The 18,145-nt window shown below is 33.0% G+C and overlaps 2 protein-coding genes across 4 annotated transcripts; one reads left to right on the forward strand and one right to left on the reverse strand.

Moving 5' to 3' along the window:
- The first annotated feature begins 11,975 nt into the window (after positions 1-11,975).
- LOC121121325 (disintegrin and metalloproteinase domain-containing protein 10) lies at positions 11,976-14,128 on the forward strand. Its single transcript, XM_040716211.2, has 4 exons — positions 11,976-12,584; positions 12,640-12,795; positions 12,854-13,417; positions 13,486-14,128. Exons 1-4 carry the CDS (start codon positions 12,308-12,310, stop codon positions 13,851-13,853), a joined length of 1,365 nt encoding a protein of 454 aa, XP_040572145.1. The 5' UTR covers positions 11,976-12,307; the 3' UTR covers positions 13,854-14,128.
- A 103-nt stretch (positions 14,129-14,231) lies between these two features.
- LOC121121326 (caspase-1) lies at positions 14,232-17,182 on the reverse strand. Of its 3 annotated transcripts, none has more exons than XM_040716212.2 (6): positions 16,462-17,182; positions 16,037-16,334; positions 15,444-15,801; positions 14,745-14,921; positions 14,544-14,678; positions 14,232-14,486 (listed from the first exon to the last, which is right to left on the reverse strand). In XM_040716212.2, exons 2-6 carry the CDS (start codon positions 16,327-16,329, stop codon positions 14,409-14,411), a joined length of 1,041 nt encoding a protein of 346 aa, XP_040572146.1. In that variant the 5' UTR covers positions 16,330-16,334; positions 16,462-17,182; the 3' UTR covers positions 14,232-14,408. The 3 variants fall into 3 exon arrangements, with proteins under 3 accessions (XP_040572146.1, XP_071746273.1, XP_071746272.1); XM_071890172.1 differs by having other exon boundaries at positions 16,037-16,331; positions 16,462-17,177; XM_071890171.1 differs by having other exon boundaries at positions 16,037-16,351; positions 16,462-17,011.
- Positions 17,183-18,145: the final 963 nt, after the last annotated feature.

The following is an 18,145-nucleotide window of genomic DNA, read 5'->3' on the forward strand; positions in this document are numbered from 1 at the left end:
ACATGCCCTAACTGTCTTGTCACTGACTTTTCGGTTTATTTCCAAATGAAGACGAAGGACATCGTTGGGGACTGGTCAATGATGGTGCACACCTTCCCGATGAACTCCGTGTCCCTCACCTTTCTAGATTCCTGCTGTGAACTCTGCGACTCGAAAAAGTACTCCAGGGGGTTCCTCCAATCCTCATGTGTCTTCCAAATTTTCTGGATAGAACGCATTGTCAGCCTTGTGGTGTTATAGATGTCACAGTTGCTGATTTGTCGTAGATTATTAATTAAACACATAAGTACGGCACATCTCTGAGCCCCTTTCATTCAGAATTACAGTCCATCCATTTTGTAGTCATTTTTTCTATGACACAAAATACCGTGTAGAATATATTATAATCTACATAATATGAAATATACCTATATTATTATTTGAAAGGTTGGAGGCTAAATATACATCAATATCTACAACTTACATAGCAGGTAATAATCTTATGACAATAGAGAAAGAAAGGAAAACCAATTGGTCTCCATTAATTATGGGGTTGGCCAGGGTTGTGTTATATCATTGATAGTCAAAAGTATATTAAAACATGACTTGGATAGCGGGAGCTACGTTTTCTAGTTGGCAGTCTGAACAGGGTTTCTATATTTCAAGGCTGTTGTCATTATTATTTAATTTTTGAGGAAAAAAATATATAAGTAAAAAGTAACAACTAGTGTGTGATATCAGGAAAGACGGTGAGAAACCCCAAGGGTTTGTTTCCCGGGAGTTATAAGTATAAGTTCTTGTTGGACTAGGAGTAGTATTGAGGATCAACATTTGGGTAATTCCAGCCTATATGTCCTTGCTGTATATGGAGTGGGATTAGTGTTAATTTTCTTTCTCTCACGGCTGCTTGCAGCTGATCTAATGAAACGACATGACAGATAACCTGCTCTCCTTCCAAACATTCTTCCAATAGTTAGGATTATACCAATAATTTTCGGTTTCTTTTATTTTAAAATATCGGCAGTACATATTTTATACGTCACTATCAATAGCTTTACATATTTACTACATAATTTGGAAGCATAACAGGGCGCAGTTACACATAGGGTGCTTGATTTGCTCCACGTGGGAGAACCTGTTTGTAAGATGGTCAAGATTGTGGAAGTAAACAGGCCCACTGTATTGAGCATCAAGGAGGCGTTTTGAGACTGATGGCACCTATGAACAGAAGCTTGGGAGCAGGGGCCTTAGCATAAAGCGATTGGAGAAGTTTATGAGTCCCTTGGGAGACCGTATTAAGGCATATCATCAAACTTCGATGCGGCAGTTTGCTAAAAAATCATAAAGTTAGTGAAGGGATGATCAGGAATGCCGTGAAAGACATGGGCATCAAGAGCTATGTCCACCGAAAACACCAGATCATAAAAGCAACGGTAAATTCCACCAGATTGACCAAGGCCAAAACCTCCTAAATTGCTTGAAGGGAAACAACTACACAATTGTACATAGTGGCATTTTTCCTCACCCAATCTGAACCCACTTGACTATGGGATTTGGAGCCGTCCCACACAAAAATACTGTTAAACTGCAGACCTCCATTGAGATAGAGTAGATAGCTATGTCTAATGAGTATGTCAGGGGTGTGTGTAAGACCTTCCGACCTCGTGTAAAGGCTGCAATTAAGACTCAAAATGAAAATTTTGAAGTTTAATTAACGAAAATGTGTTTTTTCACTACCTGGTGAATAAATTTGAAGGCGCTACCTTTAATCACGTTTCAGCTCTTGATGATGTCGGCTATGATACATTTTTGCTTATGCACACTCTAGATAATATAGTATTAAAAATATACCTACTCTTGAAAAAGGTAAAAAATGATAGACTAGCTAGTCACTAGACACTACGGTATTGGTTAAGAATTAATATTTAATAATAGTTTATTTATTAATATATAGCAACCTAAACATTATTTAGTAAGTAGATTATGGGGGTAAAAAAAATATAGAAAATAAAAAAATATTCCAAACCAAACCCACACAACCGTTTCTGAGGAACTAGATTCTATAATAGAATAATAAGTCTAATTGAGTCCAGGCCAGGCGTTTTCTAGATAATTGATGACCTCATAATAATTGGAGATGAAATTATGATCTTCTTCTTCTTCGATAGCAATGGGTCCAATACTCAACTTTGTCTCTTTATTAACATAAAGAAAAACTGCCTTGGATCCTACTCCCCTTAGAAGGATAAATAAAGGAACTACATGTTCATTTACGTATCACTATAGTTGATAATATTGTAGAGAAAAACGTGGAGGAGAGAAAGACATGTGGTATCATTGTTTAAAATACTGATGTGATTCTCACTGATAATCACATCAGTATTTATCAGTTGCCTACTTTATTATGATTTTTGAGGGTATAACGAAAGTATTTATTACCAAAATGTTCAATAAAGATATACTACGTATAATTGACTTAGACGGTTTTATCCGTTACAATAGATTTGAAAACGTCACACTCCATGAAATTGTTATTCATTATGAACCATATTCTCAGAATAATAAATAATAAAACGACAAAGTAAGAGTATTTCGAAATATATTTGAAGTTCCAAGTTTAAAATAGAAGGCTTAAATTAAATATAATCTACACACTAAAAAATAAAAAATAAACCATCATACATTTAAGTTAAATATACAAAATTAAACAATTAGAATCATATAATTAATAATAACAATAAATTATAAATACAGAATATTGAAATAATAGATTGATCCAAATAATATTTTCTTGTTCCGACATGAATTCAGTTAAATATTTAATAACTTTAAGTTGCTAAACACAAGCCAGAGGTGGATTTTAATCAAAAAGATCATCACCCTTTTCCTAATATACAATTATACACAAGATAGATATCGATGAGCTCTAAATAATTATTAATAATAAAGTAAATATCAAAATCATAAAATCAGACAGTAATTATACTAATATAAAAATGTTTGAATTAAATCCATCGTAAAGATTTAGTGCAAAAAATCATTATGTAGTAATGTCTGGCGATATAACTCTTTATAAAGGGCATCAAAAAGATTCCCTCCCCGTTATTTATGCTTGTATAACAGTATACTATTATCATGAAGGATACACACAATTGCTAATTATAATGCTACACCTAATGCAACTACCCCCGTTGTTGTGACCATTTAAGCAGTTGTTTTTGCCTTTATGAGTTTTCTGAACACCATTTCTTGGAGCTTATGAACCATAGCTAATCCTTAAGTGACAAAAACTAATATTTATTAACTATGTAATGTTGGAAAACCTAATGAGTATACCCAAGTCTTTATGTGAAGAAACTAGTGTCAGACAAACTAGTTACGAACCATCCAAAGCTACTACCCCGTTGTTGTGACCATTTAAACAGTTGTTTTTGCCATTTAATGAGTTGTGTATCATAATTCTTGATAATTTTAGATAAAATAGAATCATATTTTATGTTTAGATTTTTTTTTAAATGAATACTTACTGTTAGATAGTACAAAATTCAGAGTGCAATTTCGTAATTTGGTGTGGATGACTCTAAACAGGCTTAAAATTATCTTAACTTCACAATTTACAATGGAGGTATTTCTATAAATGACATCATTACCAACATCATCCATTAATTAATGATGGTTCCCCAGGAAGGGAAGAACTTACCCCAGTATTTCTCCATAAATTTTTTCAACGTAGGATGATTAGCAATGGATAAGGTTATATTATATGCAATAAGCATCTTTGTGAGATCAAAGTTAAAGTCTGACTTGATGTATTCATCGTTAGACAGGGGACTAAAGGCACACTTATATCGATAAATTTGACAAGCCATTTGTTTTTCATCCGGTAAGTATTTTCTAAATGCCTGGGCCTCTATTTTCAAAAATCCAAACAGAAGGCGACGTTATTTTAGGCATTTTATTCAGTTCTCTATCGACTATCAGCATCTAATATTATATTAATATTGAATAATAAATGCGGGAATGATAACGTTCTTGATAGAAGAAAATGTATATTATTTAATCAATGATGCCATAAGTATTTCTTCTCTTCCCCTCGCACGCTTTTGTATTCTTACCAAAATTATCACCCTGACATATCACACAGTCTCCTCCGCAGTTTCTAGTAGATCTTTGTCATGTCAACAAATCTGTCTCCAGCACAAATCCGCGACTATATTTTTGAACGTAGTTCAGACATTCCTGAGGACAGATAAACAGGCTACTTAATTCATATTAATTAATCTTAATTAAAAATAAGACTAATAAAACTTATGCATATGTGTTTTTATAATTAAAAAGTGTTTTTATTTATTCTATATCTTGTTCTGAACTTGATATATTTCCATTTTTAGGCTCAAAAATGATGAAAAACGACAATTTTCTTTCGACCTTTATTACTTGTTCATAATACATAGTAATGATGAATATCATAGCTTATATTATAGAAAAATATTCAATGTATAATTTTCAAAAAGATCTAGTTAAAAAAATATGCATCTCCAAAGATTTTTGTTACATTTTGTATTGTTTAAGTGATCCCATTTTGAAATATTAAAATTATCTACTCATCATTAATGGATCGCTTTATTGTTTCGACCCTGATATCTGATTCCCAAGGAAGGAGTCCACTCTACTCCCTTATGAGGTATGAGGTAGTTTTATTTCGAATGAATTCTCCCTCAGTCATTCCTCTTGGAATTTGGAAATCGAATTCGAACATCTCTTGAAATTGATGATCAATTTAGAAGTATTTTCCTTCGATTGCCTCGATATTTCCTTTACGAGGCATGACGTCATGAAATTGGCATTGAAATCGGAAAAAATATGATGATATTTTCGACTATTTGCTAGTACACCCCCATAAAATCACGGTTGATCATATTATATTTTATATTTCCACTTTGAGTCCTACCTCTGGGGTCTATTTGTAAATTGCATGTTTCATGGGCTTCCCACTCCCTTCAATCATCATACTGACGTTCATAGCTTTGTTATTAATTAAATATTGAAATATTGAATATGAAAATTTTGAGGTTTAATTAACGAAGATTTTTTTTTCACTACCTGGTGAATAAATTTGAAGGCGCTACCTTTAATCACGTTTCAGCTCTTGATGATGTCGGCTATGATACATTTTTGCTTATGCACACTCTAGATAATATAGTATTAAAAATATCCCTACTCTTGAAAAGGTAAAAAATGATAGGCTAGCTAGTCACTAGACACTACGGTATTGGTTAAGAATTAATATTTAATAATAGTTTATTTATTAATATTTAGCAACCTAAACATTATTTAGTAAGTAGATTATGGGGGTAAAAAAAATATAGAAAATAAAAAAATATTCCAAACCAAACCCACACAACCGTTTCTGAGGAACTAGATTCTATAATAGAATAATAAGTCTAATTGAGTCCAGGCCAGGCGTTTTCTAGATAATTGATGGCCTCATAATAATTGGAGGTGAAATTATGATCTTCTTCTTCTTCGATAGCAATGGGTCCAATACTCAACTTTGTCTCTTTAATAACATAAAGAAAAACTGCCTCGGATCCTACTCCCCTTAGAAGGATAAATAGAAGAACCACATGCTCATTTACATATCAGTATCACACAGTCTCCTCCGCAGTTTTGAGTAGATCTTTGTCATGTCAACAAATCTGTCTCCAGCACAAATCCGCATGTATATTTTTGAACGTAGTTCAGACATTCCTGATGACAGAAAAACAGGCTACATCTTATTGATTTATAAATAATACGTAATATTAAGAAGTATATCACGAAATCTTGTTGACATTTTTATAGTCTTTGAATAAATTGTTATGGAACAAGGGGCTTTTGAATTAACTCACAAGCCATTATGACGCATACGGTATATATAAAATAAACCTATTGAAATAAATAATTATATTACGGTGTTCATATTTTTTGGGTACAACCCCCCTAATGATGAAAGGTAGCAACACCCCCGATCATTCCCCCTCATAAATAAATTTGTGAAAAGTGAGGTACATATACCCACATGCTTAAAAAAAGTATTCAATATTTTTTAAATCTATCCCTAAAATATGATTCTATTTTAGCTAAACATATCAAGAATTATGATACACAACTCATTAAATAGCAAAAACAACTGCGTAAATGGTCACAACTACGGGGTAGTAGCTTTGGATGGTTCGCAACTAGTTTGTCTGAGACTAGTTTCTTCGCTTAAAGACTTGGGTATGATCATTAGGTTTTTCAATATTACATAGTCAATAAATGTTACTTTTTTGTCACTTAAGGATTAGCTATGGTTCATAAGCTCCAAGAAAAGGTGTTCAGAAAACTCATAAAAGGCAAAAACAACTGCTTAAATGGTCACAACAACGGGGGTAGTTGTATTGAGTGTAGCATTATAATTAGCAATTGTGCGTATCCTTTATGATAATAGCATACTGTTATATAAGCATTAATAACAGGGGGGGATCTTTTTGATGCTCTTAATAAGGAGTAATATCGCCGGACATTACTACATAATTAGCTTTTGCTCTAAATCTTTAAGATGAATTTATTTCTAACATTTTTTTATTAATATATTTATTGTCTAATTTTATGATTTTGACATTTACTTTATTATTAATAATTAGTTAGATCTCATCAGTAGAGATATATCTATCCTGTGCACAATTGTATATAGCAACTTCCACATGAATTTTGATTAAACTCCACGTCTCGCTTGTGTTTTGCAACCTAAAGCTATGACATATTTAACTGGATTCCGATGTCAGAACAAGAAAATATTATTTGCATCAATCTATTATTTCAATATTCTGTATTTATAATTTATTGTTATTATTATTATATGATTACAATTGTTTAATTTTTTATATTTAACATAAATGTATGATGGTTTATTTTTTAGAATGTAGATTATACTAAATGTAAGCCTTCATTTTTAAACTTGGAACTTCAAATATATTTCGAAATACTCTACTTTGTCGTTTCATTAGTTATTATTCTGAGAATATGGTTCATAATGAATTACAATTTCATGGAGTGTGACGTTTTCAAATCCACTGTAACGGATAAAAAACGTCTAAGTCAATTATACGCAGTATATCTTCATTAAACATTTTGCTAATAAATACTTTCGTTATCCCTCAAAAATCATAATAAAGCAGGCAGATGATAATCACATCAGTATTTTAAACAATGATACCATATGTCTTTTTCCCCTCTTCTCCTTGCACGTGCTTTTGTCTACTATATTATCAACTTTAATTATGCTATATTATAAACTATATGAATTTATCATATAGTTTAGATATTTCTTAAACCTATTATAAGCTCATATAGTAATAAATTATTATTGGTAATGCGTATTTAACCCATGTGGTGAAAGCGTTTTTTTATTTGTTTTTTGTTTTTCATTCCTTTACAGTAGACTCTAGTATTCCTTGACTCAATGTGTGTAGATTTGCGTCTCAGTAGCTCCTAGAGAAGGAAATATACTTACTATACATGAACTTCAAAAACAATTCCTAGGTCAGATGGAGTAAAAATATTACAATTAGTGTTGTGTCGGTCCGTATTTATTCGGTCCGGTTTCACTCTTTAGGAATGTCGGTCCTTGTGGCCGGTCCTTAACTGTCACTCCTTGGATTTTTTCATAAAAATATCGATGGTGTATTAAGACAAATAAGATATACGAAACATATACTAAGATTATTGCACATATCTTGCAAAAATATTTTTTTCATTGTAATACAATATAAAACGAACATATAGTTATATAATTTATTTTCTTATAGATGGTAACAATTAAAAAAAGGAAAAACACCCACATTGACGTCACGAGGGATCGATTTTACCTTCTGTAAGAACCAACATATGGGACTCGACTGGATGGGACCGTACTGGACTGGAGCGCGATTCTCAATCCTAAATATCACAACACTAAATACAATACTTTAATGTTTACTTATACTTAATCAATGCACCTCCATCTGACCAATTAAAGGAAGATTTAAAAAATCATGTTCTGATTACCAACTAGAAAAATCCGCTCCCACTTTTTAAGACATATTTTATACATCTCTTGAAATTATACTGTATCATTTTATCCCATTAATAATATCAATTTTATGCAGTCAATCTTACATTGCAGGCTCGCAAATAAAGGTAAATTGAAGGACTTATTGCAGCAATTCCTATATTAATTATAACAGTCAATATATAAAATGGTTACAACTTCCGGGTCATGCCCACCATTGTCCACACACGTAGATCCTAACGAGTGCTCCACTTAGTTATATGCATCGTATTGCTTCTTCAAATTGTTCAACCTTTTATATACACCCTTCCCTCTCTAAAACCAAGTCAATATTCATTGGCCTTTCTTAGGAGCCGCATGACTGACTGACAGGGTTTGTCTAATTTGTAGAAGAGAAAAAGATTTGGTCAATTAATTTTTTGTGGTAGTCCCAATTTTGAAATTAACAATGTCCTGTATTTAAAATTGTGTGTTTTTGATAAACAAAAATATATTTAAGTCTAAAAATTATCAAATATTTTTTTCTGTCTGTTCTAAAAAAAAGTTTTTATCTCAAATTTTGTGTCTATTTTCACTTAATTTTATTTGGGATTAATAAATAAAAAAAGACATTCTATATATATTGTCTAAGATTTGATACCGGCCCAAAGATAAATCCTAGTCACGGCACTGGCCACAAGTACAGGGTCGTGCACTACAACTGAAAAAACCTTTGACATTATCCATATCATTGTGACGAATTTTTTTATTAAAAAATCAAATATGGTAATAGAATATTAATTTTCAATATGACCTCCATGGGCCTCAATCACTGTCTCAATTATACTTTGGAGTAACAATTTTACTTGATAAAGAAAAAATATTCGTCTTGCATAAATGGTCTCAGAGTTAATAATATTGATTTTAAAGTCAAAATATGGTTTTATCATTAATAGATCTTTTGAATAAAAAAAGGCTTGCAATATCTTGTCTAGTTTTCCATATTTCTCTGTGTTACATTTTTTCAAAGAATAGACGCTTACTGCTTAACTTTGATTAAGTATTAAGACGTGTAATACCATTCAAACCCGTTGGTATTATTGACATTTTATACTATTACAACTCTTGAATGTCAATATTTGTATTTATATGAATTTATGAAGCAAAAAACGATCTTTACTCATAAGGGAAAAAATTATTTTTCCATAAACGGTCACAGAGATTTTAGAGCTCTCTTTTTTACTCATCTTGCCCAAAACAATCCCTCAAAAATCCCAAGTACATTCATGAGTGATCATGTTTATCCATCTTAGTAATGGGGGGGGGATTTGGGCGTAATGCACTCACACGGGATCTGGATGAGGTCAAAGTTTGTTCCAATTACACTAGTGCACGACCCTTTCTGTAGGGACTTTGCAAGCAAAGCAGTACCTTCAAGTATGTGCTAATTTTATTTCCAAAGAATCATTTATGAGGTTAGTTTTTTTATATTTATTCTTAGGGTGGACAGGAAATGGTTAGCAAGTCTTTTTATTGAGAACCCTTTCTCTGAGTTGGATACGTATATAATTGTGAGGCAATATTCACACATGATCGCTTCAAAGATTGCTACATTATTCCACGTACTCGCACTTTATAGCCTACTTTACTCATAGGTACTAAGCTTTTATTTTACACACCTTCGGAGATGGTATTTGAGTTACCTACATTATTGTTCCATAGGAGTCACATATGCCGTTTGAAATACCTTAATTAGAGGGGTGAAGATAAACTATTAATCAAAAAATTATTCATCGTATGTTTTATATTCATTGCAGTTTTAATATTTAAGTATATGTTATGTTTGTCACTTAAACAAAAATTAACCAATTTAATTATGAATTAAAACCACTCGTGATTTGAAATTTTTCCAATTTACATTAGAATCTGATTAAAGTGTACACGCTTAATACTCGTTGTGCAAGTTCAGAATTAGTTATTTAATAGAATATAATTAAGTTATTTGATAAAGCGTATATTTTTTATAGCGGACATATTTTTTGGGTTGTTTAAGATCAAGCTAAAGCGGGGGTTACTATAGGGTAGGGCGGAGTCAAATTTTGGCTCATAACTCTTCATTTTCAAATATTATAAAATTTTCTTTTAAATGCTTAAATATAGGCCGTACTATGGGCTATCAAATTTATATTATTACCTCCGCCAAAGAAGTTGAACGGAGGTTAAACTTTTACCTCCGTTGGTAAGTTTGTTTGTTAGTCACCAGGATTACGGCAAAAGTTACAAATTGGTTTTGATCAAGCTTGGTACGAAGGCTCTATATGGTCACAGTAAAAGGCCATTAAATTTTGAGAGGTCAAGGTAATACAAAACGTGTAAAATGCGTGTAACACCGGAACAAATTGAGGTACATAATTCAATATGATTTTAAGTGGAGTTTTTGCACTCTACAAAGTGCTCATTCCAGTTGATTGTATGCTTTTTGGTACAATCTATACTTTAAAAAATATTAACGCAGAAAATCACCAAAATTAAAGTTTGTGAAACTAGAAGAAAAAAATTAGGTATATCTCAAGGTTAATAGAAATACAAGGTTAGACCATCATGTATTAGGGCTTACTATAATTTTCAAGTTGATGTATCGTACCAACTCCTGGGCAACACAGGAAGATTTTGACAAAACATGCAACCACTCATAGTCCATGACGTCACTATTACTAGAATTTTCAATTTGATATATAGTACCGACTGCACGGCAAGAAAAACAGATTTTGACGGAACACACAACCTCTCATTTACTATGACCTCAATATTAAAAGCGTGGTGGAAGTCAAACATCAGTCGTACTCGCGTTATGATATACCCTTGTATTTCTATTAACCTTGCAATACATTAAATTTGATAGTTTCAAGAGCTATAAGGATTTTTTTTCCTTATCTAGATTAGGCTACCAAAAAAATTCCTTTTTCTAAGGCGGGGTCAAAGGGTGATAATATAAGTTAAATGAAATCAATATAATTTTTACAAAAATTTACAATTAAATACATATGATAACTAGAATGGGTACTCGATAGATCTCAAACCTCTGCCTATGATCATTCTTCGTAAATTGGATTTCCAGTATGAAGCATCTTCATTAAATATACTCAAAGACATCAATTTGAGCTCTGTATCTCAATATGTTCCAAAGACATAGTAGATTATCTATTTTTAATTAAAGTTTTGTGTTTCCTTGACTTTACAATATTTAATACTCTTACGTTGACAATATATAATCTTCGTACTACGTTTGATCCAAATAGATGTGTAACTTCTATCTTAAGCCAGGTTACTAACAAACAAACAGCTTGGCAAAAACATAACCTCTGTTCAACTTCTCTGTGGAGGTAAATAGATAATAACTTATCTGAACCCTAATCTACTAAAGTTATTTCAAGCGGCATAATATGTTACTTCTCTGGAAAAATCGTGTAACTCAATTACCATCTCAAAAGATGTGTACTCTCATCATTTTTTTAAACTTAAAAAGTAAAAGGAAATTATGGGAAAATGAAGATATCAATTGCACAGAGTAATGTATCATGATATTTATAACATAATAATCTACATCAATATTTAATAGATGTGGATTTCCTCTCAAGAAATAAGCTAGAAGGAAGAGCAAATATCCGTGAGAGGAAATGGTTTTCATATCATAACAAATAAATGTTCTTACATATTATGTACGCTTTGATAAATTTTTTCAGTCCCTTGCTCATTCATCCCAGCGGAAAGTTCAACCTCAATGTTGAAGTGTGTGTTTCCATATCATTATTAGCAAGGAATTCGCACTAATACGGGTGTTCCGTATTAAAAGAAGGAATGTTTCATGATTATTTAGGAATTTCCGATGACAAACACACATGCCTAACATCATTGAGCAGGAGTGATTTGTGCTTAAAAAAAAGAATACAGACTAGTATTTTGCAAGACATCGTATCGTACAACCGTATACTGAGGGTACAGAGCTTAATAGCAGTAATTCCTGTATTGAAGAGTGCGTCATTCTACACAGTATGTAACATGTTCTTCTTAGAGGAAGGCTTATCAAGACTCTTTCCTTGGAAATAAGTTCCTCAATCATTCGTAGTACAGAAAATTATTAATTTTCTTAGATAAATTCCCCACTTTGGGATTTTGAAAAAAAAAAACAACAACAAAAAAGCTAACTAACTTAATTCACGGGATGCAGTTTTCATTTATACTCGTATTCACAGGACATTAATTCATAGTCGCATCATGAGCTACACTCTCATCACCTTTGGGCATATCATCATCCTCTTTTTGACTCTCTACTCTACCACAATACAAGCTCTTCAAAAGATTGAGCAATTTAACAAATATATAGTTCTAACCTCTGCTCAACATGTGATCGTCTCTCAGAGTGACAGTAATTTAATACTCAATATCACCACAACTAATGATAACTATTATGAATTGAGACTCCATAAAGAGGAGAATAGCTTTAACTTCGAAATGGATTACTACGTAGGATTTGTCGTGACTCGGAACAGAGGTGAGTCTCCTGTTTGTGTATTAAAAGATGGATTGGATTCATGAATACATTTCAGACATGAAGGAGGGACATGCCTATGGAGTCCTAAATGAGAAAGGCTTCTTCCGAGGAACATTTGAGGTAAATGATGACAAATACTATATAGAGGATGCAAAGAGATACTTGGACAACGTGGGGAAGGATGTTGTGGGCTTTCTTTATAAATCATCAGGTACTAGTATAATGTCTTCATATAAATCCTTCAAAATGATGATGGGTCATATTTTCAGATGTGCATAATATCGAAAATGAATTGAATGATGAGTTCAAAATGGATCGCCCACCATCTGAGGTATCCACTCGATTTGGTGATCAGTTTATTGAAAATGGGCCCTATTGTGTTTTAAACATCGAAGTAGATAAATCTCTCTACTATAGCTTTGATCGAAATATTCAGGACATTAAGCAATTTGTGTTCATGACTGTCATGGGAACCAATAAAATATATCGGGAAGCAGATCTCGTAACAATCGACGGTCACCCCATTCAGTTTGTTGTTGGAAGACTCCAAGTTAACACACCACAGTCTTGCAATTCCACTGGTAGAAGGTCGTACAGGTGCTCGAATGAAAAATCCTCAGTTGAACCAAAGATATTCATTGAGGATTTTTCTTTCGCCCCCGCTCCGCATACTGACTACTGCTTATCATATGTTTTCTCCGCACAAAACTTTGGAGCCACATTGGGAATAGCATACGTAGGAGGGGTGTGCGAGCCACAAATTATAGATGGGGATCGAAACTATAATGTGGGTTTCATTACAACAGGAGGATTCCGAACTCAGTATCAAACAGGTAGGTCCATCATCTTCAGCTCACTCAAACTTGATCACGTTTAACTAATTAACTTTCCTTTCCTGAAGAACTTACACTAGCGCATGAATTCGGTCACAGCCTTGGCTCTGCACACGACTCATTTGGTGATGGTTGTCTGGATCCTCAATATATGGAATATCCTGGATACAATCTTATGTCACCTATTGCTCCGAAAGTGGAGAAGAAAAATAGTAGAAGGTTCTCTCCTTGTTCGAAAAAAGAGATTGATCAAGTATTAATGGAGATGAAACACTCCGTACGGAGGAACTGCTTGGTCAAGGAGCCAGCACCTCTCATTACTTCCATAGAGGAGCAGAAAGAAGAAAGAGGAGGTGCGGCGGGCCCTTCGTCTTCTGTAATTTTATCAATTTTTATGTGTGGAATTCTTTTGACAAGTTGCTCCGTAATTTATTGAAAACTCGAGTGAACAATTACTTTCTTTTTTGAGAAGAATGAGCTCGACCTTGATCGATTGGAGAGGAGGCTTTAGGATTATAAATAATCTTTTAGTGGTTATGTGAATAATAAAACGATCAATCTTAAAAAGTTTTTTATGCTATGAATATATATATAATTTTTTTTTCTTATAAGGAGTTTATATGTAGTATGAATGAAATAATTTTTAAAATAGCATTGCATACATTACATTATAATTATGATAATTAAACTAAAATAAAAATATATATGAAAGGCTGGATTGGGATTGGGGAAAAGCTCGATGAATCGTTATTGTTGTTGATGTGTGCTCAACGGGAGGAAAATAAGAATTTATGGTACTTGTAGTAGTATTAAATAAGAAAATTGCACTTTGTTTTCAATCAATACGTAAATTGAGCAAACGAATTGGATAAAGAGTCGAACAAAATTAACAATAATTCTAGCAGTTCACAATATGATTGTTGTCTTTTTGTAACTTGATACATGCATGCAACAAAATAAAGGACCTTTAGAAGGAATCTCACATGATTCCCTATAATACATTGGTGGGAACATTCAATTTCTTTAATAAAAATATCTTCCTAGTCAGCATGGATGCAATAAATGGGATCTGAAAAAGAATGATGGATTCTTTAGTTCTGTCTCATACCATGACAAAAAAAATTACCTGTTTTTTCTCATGCATTGAAACAGTTCCAGGAGTATTGGACTCAAAATCCAGAGCCACTTTACGACTCACCTTGGTCAACATGGATAGAACATCATCATGATCCGCATGAGAATTAAATATGCTACAGAGAGCCTACATAGACCATGACAAGAAAGAGAGGATGAATATATCATTTAAACAGATGTATCATGGAGGTACCTGAACAAACCAGGATCCAGCAGTTGTGTTCCTCCAGGAGTAAAAACCTGGCATGGTGGAGTATCCAATCAGAAAGTCTGCGTAAATAGGCATACGATATCCCAGAGAGGCAGAGTCCGTCTCTGTTCTATTGTTGACGAGCTCAACACCATGATCCAATTGATCCCCTTGACATGCCTACAATGATATATTGATTTTAATTTGGGTTAGGAAAAAAATATAACAATAATGATCAAACGAATGCAGTTACTCTAACTATTAACGTTCTAATCACTTTGGGGGCCAACGCAGTGTGGTTTTTATGTTATGTGTTTTGAACGATATGAGGGCATTGCATACTGTCATCAATAAGGAATATTGATAATAAAAATAATGCTGGGAGGAAATATAAATGAGTGAATGGAAGAGGTCATGGATATATCAAGGCTGATTTAGAAAAACAAAATACATCAAAATATTTTGACTTTCTTCATGCAGTGCGAGTTGCTTTTGACAAGAACAACAACAAAGCCTTCTATTTAGGAGAAAAAATATGATACTTTTTAATGAGCTTTAATAAAACAGCAAAAGCAAATGAAGGATAAGCAGAAAGAGAATCAGAAACAAAACGTTATTGTTCCTACAAATATTTCAACCTCATTTATAAAAAAAAATACCCAAAAATAATTATTATAAAAATCATGTTTATCCAATATTCACCTGAATTAAAATCATTTTAGGTTTTCCAGCCAAAGTAGGACAGTTTTTTCCATTAAAGTAGGACCATAGCCTCTCTGGTTTATAAGCTGAGTCTCGTGCATAAATTAATCCGGATTCTCCATGTGAGAGAACAAGGATAAGTAAACAATCTGATTCAGTATGGTCATCGTTTGAAACGTCCTCAAGGATTTTGTCTAGGTCCATGAAATCCAAGTCGTCAAAGACTCTTACTTCAAATTCCAATTTACGAAGTGTTCTTTTAAGATTGTCACGATCTGCACGCGTTCCATTACGCTTTTTAAGTTCGAGTCTGGGATCGAAGTTTTCATGATTGAAGACGAGAGCAATTCCTCTTTTTCTGTAAGAATAGAATAATTAATTTACTTTTTATATACTTGAGCATGACAACGACAAAGTATTTGTAAAGGAAAATAAATGAAAAGAAACAAAATGGGATTGGAAGAAGATGACGAGGCATTAACTTAAGTTTGAATTTATTGATATCCAAGAACAGACCCATGGTTTTAATATAAAACCTTTTGTCATGATCTAGTTTTTAATGAAAGGCCCCTTTAGTGCATAGGATAATGTACCTATGCATCATGTTGTAAGACTCTGCGTCTCTTTCCACCGGCATTTTCGCAACTCCTCTTTCCTTAGGGAATCGTGATGCACCATTTGTATTAGAGCCACTGCCCCGTCCCGGGAGACCAGGCCATGCATCCAGATCATCTTGATCATTATTATTTTGATGATCAGAGTCGTTGGAGTCTCCATTGGTAGAGAAATCTTTCAGAGGAGAATTGGAGTCCGTTCCGTTAAGATTCATGATTTGAATTCTCCGAGGAAGCGAGGCACGCTCAACAGTGTCCCCTGTGCTTGACATAGCTACTAAAAGTACAATAGAACTACAAATTACAAATGAAATAAATCCTCTCAAGCAGGAGTTGTCGCATCTAATGCTGTATGTAAACAGTCAACTCCTTCAACAACTAAAACAAACGAAATGTAGACTCACTCTCGATAATACGATATTCTCTCAAGTAAATGTTAAGACAACTACACTTTCATACAACACTTAGAACAACGAGGATTTCCCAAGACAACGAACCTTCAGAACAAAGGATTTGTTGAATATTATTACTTTACATATAATATGTATAAAAAGTATGAAGGAGAGAAAGACACAAAACAGAAAAAAAATTGTGAGTTTGTTCCTCCCTTCCCTTGACTTATATTTCCACTACTGACTAAACACAAACGTTAAACGAATATCAACGCAGTAGATGTTGTTCCTTGTTCTTCAAAGAATCAGTCACACAACAGTAAAAAAAAAGCGGCTGTAGAGATATAACTTCTACACTACTAACTGGCGTCCTTTTGAGCGCGTGTTTAGGTTACTTCACTACTATTGTCTCTTCAGTCTTCTTCGTTGTTCATACATACGTATTTAGCTAGGAGGAGGAGCAAATGTCGTGTCCTGAGTCTGCAACTCTCAATCACACTCCTTCTTATCACTATATATTTTTTAGTTGAAGATGCAATATTGAGTGGTGGTCCTATTGCAATGAGACTTAATCCATGAAACATTTTTTTAGGTTAAATATACGATGTAAATAATAATTATTATTCAAAATCATTATTTTGAAATAGATAGACATTACGCGCAGAGATATTCTTGGTGTACGGCAATGGTATCGTCATTCCCTCCTTCTCCTCTTGAGTTTATCAACTAAAGCATTTTTATTTAATAAAGGAATGAAATTAGTCATGTTTTGCATCTTCTACTCTAAAGATGCGACTCTCAAAATTCACCTATACAGTACAAATGAAGTTTCCTTACTAAGGACCAGTGATGTAAATCCGTTGAATTTTTTAGTTGGAAATTGATATTGTAAAGAATATCCCAATTCTTATCCCAAACTGTTGTCATTATTATTTAATTCCTGAGTAGTGAACATACTTTCCTAATATATTATATTATATTCAAACCCTGATTGTACATTTGTGTGAGCCCATAAAAGACGAAGCGTACCCCTGGGGATTTGTTGCGGAGTTATCATTGTAAGTCCTTGTTGGACTCAGAGTAGAATTGGGCATCGACATAGGAGTAATTCTAGCTAATGCCCTTGCTTATATATTTTTCTCCTTCCTCTCTTGTCACAGCTGATTGTAGCTGGTCTAATGAAACGTCATGAGCACTATTCTATATCTCCTTTAAAACATTCTTCAAATTATCAGGGTTACCGTGTTGATTTTTGGTTTCTTTTTTTAACATTCCCATTCTAAACCGGATTTTCATCTTTGGTTTTAGAGTTTCAAGGGCGTACGCAGAGGATAGGCTGGACGGTCTGTAGTCCCCCCCCCTCATTAAGGAATGTTTACTCTTTACTAGGGAAAAACCACGTGAAAATAGAGGTACATATTTTCTTTTGTATTAAATATTTATATTCTTAAAAAAAGGTGATTCGAGCAAATTATGCAGCCAAAAAATTAATAATTCTAATTGTTTTCCAAAAAATTTAATTTTGTCCGAATAGCTATGGGTTTTTATCATTTTTTTCCAAACAATTTAATATTTGAACATTTTTTTTCAAAAATTCAAATATTTAAAATTAAAAAAAAAAAAATTAAATTGTCTGTGAAAAGATGTGGAATTTTGAATTTTTTTTTCCAACCCCCCCAATATAATCCTGTTGAGG

The sequence above is a fragment of the Lepeophtheirus salmonis genome, chromosome 7 (assembly GCF_016086655.4).
Source record: "Lepeophtheirus salmonis chromosome 7, UVic_Lsal_1.4, whole genome shotgun sequence".
NCBI lineage: Eukaryota > Metazoa > Arthropoda > Copepoda > Siphonostomatoida > Caligidae > Lepeophtheirus > Lepeophtheirus salmonis.